Source organism: Urtica dioica, chromosome 2 (assembly GCF_054948205.1).
Source record: "Urtica dioica subsp. dioica isolate 48M chromosome 2, U.dioica_male_clone48M_v1_H2, whole genome shotgun sequence".
NCBI classification, from domain to species: Eukaryota; Viridiplantae; Streptophyta; class Magnoliopsida; order Rosales; family Urticaceae; genus Urtica; species Urtica dioica.
Window position 1 is genome coordinate 49,156,539 of NC_142757.1, and position 14,415 is coordinate 49,170,953.

The window sequence follows — 14,415 nt, forward strand, 5'->3', positions numbered from 1 at the left end:
TTGCTTAATAAAATGAAACTTGGGCTATTCCCCCGATAAGAATGACAAACTTGGCTAGTTACAACAAATTTCACTTAGTTTAAATTATCATAAGTTTTTAGTTTCCGACAGTTTTGAAATTTAAACCTAATTTAATATTTTTCTGGCCATATTTTCTCTTACTGAATCAGGATTCTTTTTATTTTTCTAAATACTATATATAATGTGGTATTTGCATCTTATGTTACAAATTGGCAATCCAATTGCAAATAAGTCACACGCAAAAATTTTAGAAAGTTTTAGCGAAAGATGAAGTGATTTTTAATGAGGTATTGTAAAAATTCAGAAGACATGGAGTAACTAATAAAAAGATTAAATGATGAGAGGGAGTAATTTGAAATTTGCACATATGACACGAATGTAAATACGTGACACAAATGCAATTTTGATAACTTTGTGACACAAATGCAAAAACTCGACGAATTTGTGACGCAAATTTCCCATGTATAATACCCCTATATATATATATTTTTTTTTTTTTTTGAGGATTCATGTAGGCCTCTTGGCTGAAGCCCATTGGGCCATATATCTACCTGGTCAATTGAACTTTGATCTCTCTCTCTCTCTCTCTCTCTCTCTCTCTCTCCTAATATCCACCAACCACCATCACTACTCAAAGTCTCTGACAAAAAAAAATAAAAAATGACAACGCTCATGCCCAGTTCTTCCTCTTCGACTTCTCTGTAAGTCGTCTGTGCTATCATTTCATTACTATTTTTTTAATTAAAGTCTCCAGCACAATTTTATCGAAGTAACATGTAGAATCATTCTATGGAGTCCGGAGTATTGGGTTTTCCATTTCCATTTCATTAATCAACAAAATCTCATATGGGCTGTGAAGTTTGATGCCAAGTTAGAATCTTTATTTATTAATTTTTTTTCTTTCCTGTTGCTCAAAATTTATTGACTACTCGGTATTGTTGGTCAGATTTTACAGATTCCAGAATGCTTCATTGGGTTCACGTTGTGGATTAAACCAGTCATTGTTTCCTTACAATATCCCCAACATAATACCTAAATTAGGTAAACTTATATGTGTATATATATATATATATATGTATATATATAGCTCTTGCATAGTAACTATGTAGTTATTCACCTAGAATCTGTGTTGAGTAGCGGACAGGAGTAACGAGTGATGCAAATTGCCAAATTTTTATTTTTATTTTTTGCTTTAAACTAAATGAATAAATCAGTTCTATGACCAGGCAAAAAATTCGGTTGCTGTGTGTTTGTAACTAAAGTGCTTCGACGATTTTGCAGCCAGGAAGAACAAGGATTTTCAACTCAGGGCTGGCTTTTGGGACAATCTCAAATCTGGGTAATCAAGCATTTTTATTTTGAAATCCGTTATTATTAGAAGTTGCATTCATGCGTTTTTTTTTTTGAATTATTTTTATTTTTTTTATATAAAGGGTCTTCAATGATATCACCGCAGGTTTCTAAAGAACGGCACAACAGAGGTTGTCGAATCTCCGTCCACACTCGGCGGAGGAGAAGAAGAAGAAGAACCGTTGCCGGAGGAGTTTGTGCTCGTCGAAAGGACTGGCCCGGATGGATCAATTGAACAAATTATATTCTCCTCCGGCGCAGAACTCGATGTTTATGACCTTCAATCTCTTTGCGATAAGGTTATTTTCCCGCTCTTTTGTCGCTCCGACCTCTTTAACATGTCCATAAATATATATAGCTCGGTGATAAGGGCCTTCAGATTCCATTGATAAACGATCGGGGAAATGTGGCAAAAATACTCAATGTTTAGACAAAACACTATTTATACACTCAATTCTTTTTTTTTCTTGGGCAAAAATACTAGAAGTTTCAAATTTAGTTACACGTAAATACTTTGCCGTTAAAATTTCTGTTTGAACTTAACAGTCCGAGTAGTAACGGACCCACTATAACGTAACATGTGATATTTTTGCCAAAGAACAAAAACTTTAGTATATTAGTATTTTGATCAAACATTGAGTATTATTGCCACCATTTCCTCTAAACGATAAGACAATACAAGATAAGCAGGTCTTCAAGAAAGTCAAATGCATTCCTCTTCTTAATGATGCTAATTCTGACCCAAACAATTAGCCAAGTGTTGGGTATGACTTGGTCAACCCAACCCACTAATAGAAATGGAGTGAGACCTTTTCGAGGTTAGCTCGTCGAAGGCCTGAGCTCTCGATTATCCGTTCACGGACCGCTGGAAACTCGGACATGAAGACTGGTCTGTCTAACGCTTCTTCCTGAACCTCCTCGCTCATTTCGGATAGAGGAGGGACACGTGTCGCGAGCTGGATGGAGAAGACCAATTCAACGCTGACATGTCCTCCGCAATACACGAGGCTCGGAGAACGAACTCGAGGCTATAAATAAGCATTAGATCTGAGAAAACTGGACATTAATTTTTGTATTAAAACTCATGCCTCTTTCAAATGGTTATTTCCACCTTCTATCTAGACTATCAACTATTAATGAGCCTAAACAATTAGCTAAGTATTTCATTGCCTTAAGTCATATCAATCGAGTTTAATCCACATTTCAAATACTAAGAGCAACCTCTTTTGTTTTGTTTTGTTTTTTTTTTTTTTTTTTTTTTTTTGGTGTGTGTGGCTAGTTCATTTTCAATCATTGTGTTTTGGATATTTAATAGCAAATAATGGTATTTTTTTAATTTTTATTATTGGCTATATATGTTGAATAGGTGGGTTGGCCTCGGAGGCCTCTTTCGAAACTCGCTCTTGCGTTAAAAAATAGTTACATGGTGGCCACGCTTCATTCTGTTAAGAAGTTGCCGGGATCAGGTATGAAAGCGATCATGTGACGATCTTGTTGCTCAATGGTTGTTTACTTTATATCACGCTTGTCGCCCTAAAAACTATTTGATGAACATCTTAGTGTACTTTGAAGTTATTTGACAGAGGAAACCGAGCAGAAGAAGCTGATCGGAATGGCTCGTGCCACATCAGATCACGCCTTCAATGCCACGATCTGGGATGTCCTTGTCGATCCTGGCTACCAGGTACACACTTTATATAACCCAAACACATGTATTTATATAAATATATGTATGTACACATTAGAAAGTTTTTGAATGACTAATTTCTCTGATAAATGGTTCTACGAAGTCTTCTAAGTAGAATTTGCAAACACCTATTCGCTACCTTTTTTTTAATAGCAATTTCTAGATCGAACCAAGGAGTAAAATGCTGCAAAATTTCTTTGTTTTTCCGTCTGCTGTCACCTTCCGGTCACTGATTTTTTTTTTTTTTTTTTTTTTTTTTTTTTTTTTTTTTTTGCATTTACATATTTTGTTTCATGAGAATATTTTGCTGATATTTCGGTAATGCTCACGAAAGCTGACGAATAGTTGGCGAAAGTAAAAACTTATGCAATTTTCGGTTTTGTTTTGAAAATAGCAAATGCTATGGTAATACCGACGAGAACTAGTTTCACATATTTTGGTAAGTTGACATAGTAAAAATTATAAACTTGTGAACAGCATTCCAATTTTATCCACAAGCGGTATTTAGAACCTTGGGTCGAGCCTCCTTTACGTCCCAATCCCAAATCATATCATTGTGATACGAACCTCGAAAATCTAGTATGGATGTCATATAATGAATGGATATTCAAGAGACTTGAAGCTCTCTAATCCATACACAAGAACCACGATTCCTTCCAAAACCAATTTCGCACCAATCTTTCACGTTGTTTCGATTGCCAAAGTCGTGTTAGCCAGAGTGATTTGGTTTCTGATCCACGTTCTCATGGTTTGAAACTCCCGGTTAATTTTTGGTTTGTTACGTAGCAAGAAAATCTCGGTCTTACTTCCCGACTGTCGTTAATGATTTCAGGGTCAAGGCCTCGGGAAGGCACTTATTGAAAAGCTTATAAGGGCGCTTTTGCAAAGAGACATTGGCAATATAACGCTCTTCGCCGATAGTCAAGGTAACGAGAAAGCTTAATTAAATCTGATTCAGATGGATCATTTCTCTGTGTTTTCACTTTCCTCATATAAGCTTCTTATTTCTTATTTCAGTCGTCGATTTCTACCAAAATTTAGGATTTGAACCCGATCCCGAGGGCATTAAGGGTATGTTTTGGTACCCGACGCGTTGAGTAAGCTTGTCGCCGATTGATATTCTCAGCTTCACTGAACCAAGGGCTTTTGAATTCGTAATTTTAAATAAAAAAATTGATTTTATACTTTGTACATTAGTCAATTGTGTACAAAAGTTATAATGCTATGTATACGCTATTGACTTAGATTGTATGGTTGGAAACTGGGTCTATTTATTTGGAATCCAAGTCAACCTGTGTGATGATGTATTTCATCTTTATTCCTTGTATGTTATAAGAGCGCAAAATTAATTGGCATTAATTTCTTTTTTCTTCTATATATATATCACGTCCTCACTAATTAACAATATTACGAGTTACTTATGACATCTTCCATCTCTTACGTTGTTAACTATTCTTGTAATCTAAGCATTTTACTTTTATCAATATATCCCTTTCACGAACCCTTTGTCAAAAAACAAAGCAATATGAGAAATAGCACATACCATTTTAAACCTTTGTCAATCCTCATTCTCTTTTAATATATGATCCCTAACATTTCCCTTTCACTATGACGACTCTTTGTGGGAATTGGCTTGAATTCTATTACTTTTGGACCGGTGCTCGTATGAGATTGTTGGACTCAATACCATTTGAAATATCATAAGGCTCCATCTCAAAATAACTTTTGTCAATTCTCATTATTTTTCAATGTGAGATCCCAAACAGACAAAGTATGGCAAAAAGATTTCGTGGTTGTTCACAGGTTCAAGAAGACTAGTGGGAGAGCTGAACTGAGTGGGGAGACGAGCGTTTCAACCTTCTTAAGGCTTCTTAGCGTTCAAGCTCCATTCAATGTTGGTACCGAGTAAAAACTCAAAGTAGTTTTAAAATTTTAAATTATACGCTCATGCACTTTGTCTAGATTGTAAAAATGTTTTACGAGTTTTTAAATAAATTTTTATATTCCGCCGCTTGCTAGAAGCGATAAATCTTTCTTAAACCCTAGATCTGTTCCAACACAAATACCATCTTATAATTTGTGATTGTTGACGATCCCGAAATCAACAAGTAGAAAGATCAAAATTAATGCCGACACTGCTATCTTCAGAAGGGAAGGTTCTCTTGTCTTTTGGTGTGGGACCCGAGATCACGAAGGAAGTCGGTCGGAAGCGATATCACCATCAAGAAGGCTTTGAGTTTGAGTTGGATCAAGAGCAACAAGTATCACAATGTGGAATAAGGTGGCTCACTGTACATTTGCAAGAACTTCCTTTTTCTTGATTAGAAGTTTCTCCTTTATTAGAAAATAAAATGCATGTATGGTTTATATATTTCTGTCGCATTGCCCTTGAATAAAGTCTAAACCACGTTTTCAATCGCGTTATTAGAATACTACAACTTGGCCAGCATAGATCATATATGTGTGTATTTATTTTCATGTTGGCTTATTTTTTAAGTAGGAAATCTTACGTAATCCAGAATTCTTCAAATTTTGGTTAGGTATTTTTGAGGAATAATGGTGTAGTCCTTTTGTTATATATATTCAGCTTTTGATTGATTCAAAACTCAAAACTCAACTAAATCTACCAACTTGCATAAAGTTGAAGTAAAAAAAAAAAAAAAAAATTAACAATGATATGTTAAGAAAAAGTCTCTACTATTTGGTTTGATCATAAATATTTATTATTATTGTTTTTGTCAGCCTCCGATTACCGTGGCTTTTGGATAAATGACCATCAAAAGTCAGCTCGCCCAACGTAACACTGTTGATTTTTAAACTACCAAATTGTAATCCAATTAAACTCAAGTAATATAAAATGATAAATCGATCGATACCGGTGAGGGAATATATTAAAGGGCCCTATATTAAAAGCCAACTACCGCCAAAAACAAAAAAAAAGGCCAATAACAGAAAGTCAAATTAACAACAAAAATATTTAAATTTAATTTTTGCAGCCTAATTATTACGTATCAGAGGATTAGTCATGACAGATTTCTTGCTAAACTCAGGTGGACTTTTTTTACAAAATTTGACGTTGCAATAATTTTTAAATGTTAATTAAAGAAGTTTCTTTGGCGCCTTTATTTATTTTCCTTCACAAAATCAAACCACTGGGAAAGCACCACTTAAGTTACAAGTCATACTCATGGAGACCAAATCCTTTTCTCAAACAAATAATGTTTCAAAATATCCCAAAAATTGTTCTTCTTATAATATTGTGTGCAAATTTATTTAGTCTTAGTATCACTTCTGAACATTCATCTCCTTTCAACTTTTCCACAAGCCAAAGGTGAGGGAAAAAAAAAAGTTTAGGACATGCCTAAACAAATTAATCTGCGATGTTCTCTGCTTTTTTTGAGCTAAAATTAATCTTTGTCGCGGTGTTTCAGATAATGATCAAGATGCGAGTTTCAGTACTCGTCGTGGCCGCTCTTGTTTGGTTTTGGTGTAGTTTTTCTCTCCTTGCTTCGGCACAAAATAATATTACTCATCCATTAGAAGGTTCTTTTGTTTTATTTATTAATGCTTTTGAATTTAATAAAGATGCAACGCTCAATTCATGTTTATTTTTGTACGTTAATAAAGAATTTTTTTTTTTTTTCGAATTTTTGTTGTGTTAAAGTGACTGCTTTGAAAGCCGTTCGACACGCACTCAGAGATCCGCACAAGAGACTAAGAAATTGGAGAAAAACCGATCCGTGTTCTTCGAATTGGGTCGGTGTGATCTGTTTCAATAGTTCGGATAAAGTCGATGGGTATCTTCATGTCCAAGAATTGTAAGTACCCCTCCAAAAAAAAAATTGAACATTTTATTATTTAATCATAAATTCTCTATATATGTTACTGAAAAAAAACCCATGGAGATTGCTTTAAATTTTCCTAGATATTTATGACTATGTTTTAATAATTTTTTCCTTGCATGTTCTCAATTTTACAGGCGTTTGCTAAACATGAATCTCACTGGAATATTATCCCCTCAACTTGGCGAGTTCACTCACATGACAATATTGTAAGACTTTTTTTATTTTTATTTTTTTAGTTTTGCACTTCTACAAACTCTTATTTACTTATCAAGACGTCCTAACGAGCGATTTATTATTATAATCGTGTTGTTTATGCTCTTTGGTTTGAAGGAATTTTATGTGGAATAATATAAGTGGAAGCATACCTAAGGAGATTGGAAAGATGACTTCTTTAAAGCTTTTGTAAGTTACATTTTTTTTCTTCTTCATGCATGGTTTGGAGAATCTTTAGTTCCAAATTTTTTATTTTATTTATTTTTATAAATAATCTGATGTAATAACATTTTTGTACTTCAATTTTACCAGGCTCTTGAGTGGAAATCAATTATCAGGTCCTCTTCCAGATGAGCTTGGAAATCTACCAAACATAACTAAATTTCAATTAGATATAAACCATCTATCGGGACCAATTCCAACATCGTTCGCGAATCTGGCCACGGTTGTACACTTGTGAGTTTCTTCTCTAGATTTGGATATCCAGAACAATTTTGTTGATATTTTAACTTTTTTTTAATTATGTGTTCATTGTCCGAATCACAGTCACATGAATAACAATTCATTCAGCGGCCAGATTCCGCCGGAGCTTAAAAAATTGCCAAACCTTGCGCATTTGTAAGTTTATAGTTTAATTTATGCTTATCATATGAAAATCAAAGCTGTGTGTCATGTTTCAAATTTGTATACCCTCACTTTTTCTTTTTCCATAAAATAATACCCTCATTTTTTTGAATTGTTTTGGATTTCTGCAAAATAGTACATTTACTCTTTAATTGTTCAAAATTGAATCTCCACATTTCAAATTTTATGTATATCTTACCTTTTCCTAATTTATTATATAAAATTAATATTATTTATATTAAGTCCCTAACAGTTTCACTTTAAAATTTAATTTCTTTCAAATGGTATTACGTGTACTAAATTTGCAGATTTTCGGAACATGTATATTTGTACAGTTAAAAAGTGAGAGTATTAATTTGTGGAAAAATAATAACCGAGGATACAATTTTATATTTACCGTAAAATTAAATTGATTTTTTTTGTCTCTCTATTTTTTCGTGGTATTCGCAGCTTGTTGGATAACAACAACCTTTCAGGGTATCTTCCTCCGGAGTTTTCTGAGATGCCGATGATGAAGATCTTGTATGGTTATAGATATTCTTCATTTGAATAAAAAAAAAAAATTTAAAAAATGCTCGCGTCGTGACAATAATTTTTTTTGTTTTTGTTTTTACACTTGGATTTGTTTTTGCAAAATTTGCAAATCAATTGTTGCAGCCAGATGAACAACAACAACTTTAGTGGAACAACAATTCCAGACTCTTACAAAAACATGCCCAAATTGTTGAAACTGTAATAAAATTTCTCGGACTATTTTTCTATAATATTTTTTGCGAGTTTTGAAATTGATTCATTATTCGGTTTGGTTTGGTTTGGCTTGGCTTGGCTTTTAGAACACTTCGAAACTGCAACTTGGAAGGAAACATTCCCGATTTCAGCACAGTACCGGGTCTTCGTTACTTGTAAGTCAAAGAAATATTTAATACCGAAATTCCCTAGTGATTTTGGATCCCCTATTCATATTGTTAGCCCTAAATTGTTGTAATTTCTCAATCCGCAGAGATCTTAGCTCAAACCAATTGAACGGAACCATACCAACAAACAAGCTCTCCGTTAACATCACAACTATGTACGATAATATTTTTTTTAAAAAAGTTCTAATCTTGGATATAAAATTTATGATTTGTTTGGTCTCTTATTCACTATATCATATAATTTTTTTTTATTTTTTTATTATTTTTTTTTTTTTTTATGTTTATTCAGCGATTTATCGAAGAATAGGCTTAGTGGACCAATCCCCACAAATTTCTCGACCTTTTCTCTCCTGCAGAGACTGTAAGAAATTTTATATCCTTCTAAAAATCTTATGCTCTAGAAAATATATAACGATTTTTTTTTATTCGATAATTCAAAGTTTGGTCAATAATAAACTAAACTCCTAATTGTTATATAGGTCACTCGAGGACAATCAGCTGAGCGGTATGATTCCATCAACGTTCTGGCAGAATATCGTGTTCGAATCGGATACCATAGTTCGCTTGTAAGTCAAGACACTTATGTTAATTTTTTTTTTTAAACGGTTTCATATGTGTCGCGATTTTTAGTATGATAACATTTTTTTTATCCTCTTCGTTGTGATTTCCACACAAAGATTGGGTTGTGAGTACAATTGAAATTCTAATTCTAGGACAAACATGTGATTTTATTATCCTCTTTTATGCTGTTTCTGTGGTGCAGGGATTTTCGGAATAACTTCATTTCAAATATCTCCGGAAGTGTGATTCCTAATGCAAATGTCTCAATTAAGTAAGTTGGATATTATAAAAGTCACGTAATAAATATGAGTAGATGTTATAATTATTCAAATGAATCTCCTCGTTAAAACTTTTTTTTTTCCTCAAATATCTAATCTATTTTTTATTTTTTATTTTTTTTTTATAAATGTTCACATTTTATCCAATGTTGAAAGAAATTAAAGATACACCTCCAAATTATTAAATTGATTAAAATATATCCCCTATACACTTATATGTATACATGTGTATATACATATATAGCCTGCGAAAACTTTAAAAACCATAGTTAGATCAATGAATTTAGGGAAGAAATAATATCGTTTATTAGTTATCCACGACTTAATAATATTGAGTAAATGCAATGGGTTAGGTATCAATTTTTAGTTTGTAATATTGAAAAATATGCGAAGATATAATTGAATTATGACAACTCTGAGTTAGTCACTTGGTAAAGCACCTTCATACATTACCTGCCAAAGGAGGAGATGACTTCAAATAACCGATAAAAATCGTTTTTTAAAAAAAAAACGTAACAAATTAATTTCATCCAATGAATTCTCTTTTATAATCTCTAGCAACCAATTACCAACTCTAGCAAAATTTGAAAAAATCAAACTTGTCTATATTGCAGGCTTCAAGAAAACCCCGTTTGTGAAAACGCAAACGCTCTAGACATAGTGCAATTTTGCGAAATCGACAACGGACAAGGCATGATGGAATCTCCCGGGAACTCGAGCTCCGAGGCATCCAGCAGCGAATGCAAACCTCAATCATGTCCGGCTTCAGAATATTACGAATACGTCCTCGGATCTCCCGTCCCTTGCTTTTGTGCGATCCCAATAGGGGTCGGGATGAGGCTGAGAAGCCCTAGCTTCTCCGAATTTCGACCCAATATCGGGGAGTTCGAGAGGTTCATAACGGGTTATCTCGGCGTTGATAATTATCAGCTATCTATCCCATCTTTCTATTGGCAGGAAGGCCCGAGAGTATGGTTGGCCTTGAAGATTTTCCCGCGCTACACCAACAACTCCATTTATACGTTCGACGACACGGAGCTTGATCGGATTTTGACCTATTTCGCAAGATTTTCGTTCCCTTCCAACGATTTGTTTGGACCGTATGATCTTCTGAATTTCACTCTCGTTGGACCTTATAAAAGTGGTATCATCTCTAGAGCTTTATGATATTTATTTTATGTTTTTTTAGTACTTTATTTTTCTTGATTACACATCCCATCTTTTTTCCTTTCTCATTAACGAGTATTTTAGTAGAATTTACAAGTATTAACCAAATCAAATATTTTTTAACGTCTAATTATTGAGCTTATAAGTAAGGTTTATAAGAAAAATTTATAAGTAAATCATCATTTATACAATATTGATTATGAAAAAATAATAGTTTTGAAAATGTATAAACGCAGCATATAAATAATGATAAAATGTAATATAAATTTAAATCATATTGTTAAAATTCATTCACTTTTATCACACTACATTTCTCTAATTGCTCAAACATTAATAATTGTTTCACGTCATCAAATGTTTCTTGACAAATTTCTCCGGAATATCAAATTATTTTAATTTTCAACCCTCGCAGCTATAGTCCCGCGTACTTCTAGGTCAGGCATGAACAAAGGAGTTCTAACTGGAATTATTCTCGGCGCGTTATCTTGTGGAATCACAATACTTTTGGCTGTGTATTTGTTTTCTAAAAATCGTCACAAATCGAAAGAGAAAGGCGGGAAAAGACAACCGAGTGAGTCCATATCTTCATGTCAAGAAGCTTCCCTAAGGAACTCAAAAAAATTACTAAACAGATTTGATATGTTGTTTCGTTCTCTTTGTCTTAAAAAGGCGGGCGTACTTCTTGCAAAATCGAAGGAGTAAAGGGGTTCGATTTCACGGAGCTTGATTGGGCAACGGGCGGCTTTGGCATTGATTCTCAAGTGGGTCAAGGCGGGTATGGAAAGGTCTACAAGGGCGTTTTGGTCGATGGGACAGTCGTGGCCGTGAAGCGAGCTCAACAAGGGTCGTTACAAGGCGAGAGAGAGTTCTACACCGAGATTGAGATGCTCTCACGAGTACATCATCGTAACTTGGTCTCCTTGGTTGGCTATTGCGACGAAGAAGGCGAGCAGGTAAAAAAAAATGATCATTTAGACAAAAAAAAAAAACTTGGAGGATCTCATCTGTCATTTCATTTAGAAAAAAAATCAAAAGTCACAAAACAAGTTTTTCTTAGAATAGGAAAAATCTCACAATCTTGTTTGAAGATGGTGATTCTATCTAAAATTTTAAATATTCTATGAATAGTTTTTTGAAAAAAATTCTAGATGATTTTGCCGTTATTTCCAATGATAGTGTAAAACCAAGAAAAATTAAATGATACTAAAAAAATAAGTCAAATCAAGTCATAAGCAATTAGAGAAAAACCGTGAAACCGATGTATTCTCGGAATAAATTGAGGTAATCTCATAATAACACATGGGGATATAGTCATGGGTCAAGGGATTGGATTGATACGTCCAATCCCAGTACCCAAAATGGATATTTAACTATTTTTTTTCTTTCTATTTTTTGCCTAGGGTTTTGTCACTTTAATTTTAGTGTAATCACCTCTCTTCGAATTCTATCCAATTGTATTCTAATTTTTTAATATAGTGAATTTTTCTCTGATTTTCTACATCCATGAAAATTCGTATTGATGTTTCTATATGAAATTTTCTGGTTTTTCACTTTGTAGATGTTAGTATATGAGTATATGCCCAACGGATCTCTTCACAGTCTCCTCTCTGGTAAATTTTCCAAATTCCAAAAATTCTTTCCAGAACTTATTTTCCATTTTTCTTATCATTAATGTTTTTTAAAACTTATATTTTATTATTTGATTTTGCTAATGAGTTCAGGTAGTTTCCGAAGCTCGCTTAGTTATGCGATGCGGATGCAAATTGCATTGGACTCAGCTAAAGGAGTTCTTTACCTTCACACCGATGCTAATCCACCGATAATTCACCGTGACATAAAGGCTAACAACATATTGTTAGACTCAAAATTCACGGCCAAAGTTTCCGATTTTGGAATCTCTAAGCTTGCACCGGTTTCCGAAGACAAAGATGTGATGGCCCACGTATCCACGGTTGTTAAGGGAACACCGGTGAGTCGCACAACCGAAATTGAGAGTTATTTTCGTGATGCTATTATGACTAAACAACACAATAGTTGAGGAAGAAAAACAAATTTGGTTGAAATCAATCACAAAAATTAGAAAATAACACAATTTGATTCAAATTTTGTACAATGTAGGGTTACCTAGACCCGGAGTATTTCTTGACTCGTAAGTTAACGGAGAAGAGCGATGTTTATAGCCTTGGAGTCGTATTTCTCGAACTTCTTACAGGAATGCCACCAATTCATCATGGAAAAAACATCGTCCGTGAGGTATTTCACCATGTCCTTCTCTACTTATCTCAGACTCTTGTAGCAATTTTCTCCTAATTTACATGATATTTAAAATCTAAAAATTAATAATACATGAACACATTGAATGGCGAAATAATCTATATAATCATGTGACAATTGTTCATTTTTATTAACAAAGATAAATTTAAATCGATTTCCCAATAATCATATCCCATTCCGATTCAATTTTTTCGTTAATATTTTTGGACACATTGTTTTCCTAAACACCATGAAGAATTTTTTTACATGATATAAATCAAATCTTCGAGTTTGATACATATGCGAAACATATAGAAACCAAACTCTTTTATTTTATTTTTTTATTTTGTGGATTTTTAATTTAGATTTTTAGAGAATTATTTGATTTTATTTATATTTGAAATGACCAAAATGCTACAAAAATATTCAAAAAATAAATGTTACGAGACTAAAATGCCACAAATTTTAAAATGTTCAAAGACTATTTATTGCAAAAAAAAAAACAAAAAAAAAACCTTATTATTTTTAACATATAAAATGAGGCTTCAATTGATTGATCTTGGGTAAACAATATTTGGTGGTAATTTTTTTGTAAATCATAGGTCGTGGCGGCTTGCCAATCGGGGAAAATGCTATCCGTCGTGGACCGAGAAATGGGGTCTTATAAACCCGAATGCATCAAGAAGTTCATGAGCTTGGCTCTCAAGTGTTGCCAAGATGAGACAAACGGACGGCCCTCGATGTTGGAAGTGGTTAGGGAGTTGGAGGATTTGTGCTCAAAGCTTCCTCGATTAGAAACTAATCGCTCGGACATTTCGAATGCATCGTCCTCTAGATCAGCAACCAGATCGTTTGGACCATCGCCGCAGCAAATCCACTACGAAAGGAATGCTAATAATCGTGGATCGAGTACCGAATACGTGGGAAGTGACCTCATTAGCGGATTTTTTCCGGACATTAAACCTCGTTAGCTAATAAATAAGACGAAAGTCAACATCGAATTAATGGGCAACATAGAGTTTAGTCCGTCGTGTGGGAGCCCGTGGTCTCACATTATATATGTTGAATAGATGCATAACTGTTTTTGGGTTTGTCAAGTTTTGTATATATGCCATACATCTTTTTTTTTTTTTTTTTTTTTTTTTTTTTTTTTTTTTTTTGCATATGAAACTCAAACTTTGAAGTTTTGAGCTCAAAATGTTCTGTTGTAATTTTTGTATCCAATTGTTTTTGTCAAGAACGAGGTTTGATAGATCAACACTTGAGTTTTTCTTTTCTTTGTGAAAATCCAATTTCTTGATCATTATTCTATGGCAATTGACAAGTTCCCAGTTAGTTAAATTTTGAAGTCGGCTTCATAAACTTAATTAATCACATCTGAGTTTATACCCATAGAGGGGTTTACCTTTGATCAAATTATTTAGTTAGATTTTTCGGCCACTTATTATATAATATATAGTGGTTGAAAACATAAACTCCAAGTATCATCTCAATCTAGTTCC

The 14,415-nt window shown here is 33.6% G+C and overlaps 2 protein-coding genes across 2 annotated transcripts; both read left to right on the top strand.

Moving 5' to 3' along the window:
- Positions 1-642: 642 nt before the first annotated feature.
- Positions 643-4,471, top strand: NSI (nuclear shuttle interacting). Its single transcript, XM_089606978.1, has 8 exons — positions 643-722; positions 968-1,062; positions 1,303-1,360; positions 1,478-1,670; positions 2,738-2,837; positions 2,955-3,055; positions 3,891-3,984; positions 4,076-4,471. Exons 1-8 carry the CDS (start codon positions 682-684, stop codon positions 4,153-4,155), a joined length of 762 nt encoding a protein of 253 aa, XP_089463104.1. The 5' UTR covers positions 643-681; the 3' UTR covers positions 4,156-4,471.
- A 2,344-nt stretch (positions 4,472-6,815) lies between these two features.
- On the top strand, positions 6,816-14,041 carry LOC149405244 (putative LRR receptor-like serine/threonine-protein kinase At5g37450). The gene is made up of 19 exons (XM_089606977.1): positions 6,816-6,876; positions 7,038-7,109; positions 7,234-7,305; positions 7,429-7,572; positions 7,663-7,734; positions 8,191-8,262; positions 8,398-8,472; positions 8,574-8,642; positions 8,741-8,809; positions 8,944-9,015; positions 9,134-9,220; positions 9,418-9,486; positions 10,108-10,637; positions 11,073-11,231; positions 11,330-11,613; positions 12,219-12,270; positions 12,382-12,629; positions 12,779-12,913; positions 13,516-14,041. The coding sequence occupies exons 2-19, from the start codon at positions 7,051-7,053 to the stop codon at positions 13,882-13,884; spliced, it is 2,637 nt and encodes an 878-aa protein (XP_089463103.1). The 5' UTR covers positions 6,816-6,876; positions 7,038-7,050; the 3' UTR covers positions 13,885-14,041.
- The last annotated feature ends 374 nt before the right edge of the window (positions 14,042-14,415 follow it).

What these genes read in the sequence shown, in the direction of transcription:
- NSI (XM_089606978.1), top strand. Translation starts at nt 682, where the DNA reads ATGACAACGCTCATGCCCAGTTCTTCCTCTTCGACTTCTCT. An exon ending in CAACATAATACCTAAATTAG is followed by an intron (nt 1,063 to 1,302) that starts GTAAACTTATAT and finishes ACGATTTTGCAG; the next exon opens with CCAGGAAGAACAAGGATTTT. An exon ending in GCTCTTCGCCGATAGTCAAG is followed by an intron (nt 3,985 to 4,075) that starts GTAACGAGAAAG and finishes TTCTTATTTCAG; the next exon opens with TCGTCGATTTCTACCAAAAT.
- LOC149405244 (XM_089606977.1), top strand. Translation starts at nt 7,051, where the DNA reads ATGAATCTCACTGGAATATTATCCCCTCAACTTGGCGAGTTCACTCAC. An exon ending in ATGACTTCTTTAAAGCTTTT is followed by an intron (nt 7,306 to 7,428) that starts GTAAGTTACATT and finishes CAATTTTACCAG; the next exon opens with GCTCTTGAGTGGAAATCAAT. An exon ending in TCCGTTAACATCACAACTAT is followed by an intron (nt 8,810 to 8,943) that starts GTACGATAATAT and finishes ATGTTTATTCAG; the next exon opens with CGATTTATCGAAGAATAGGC.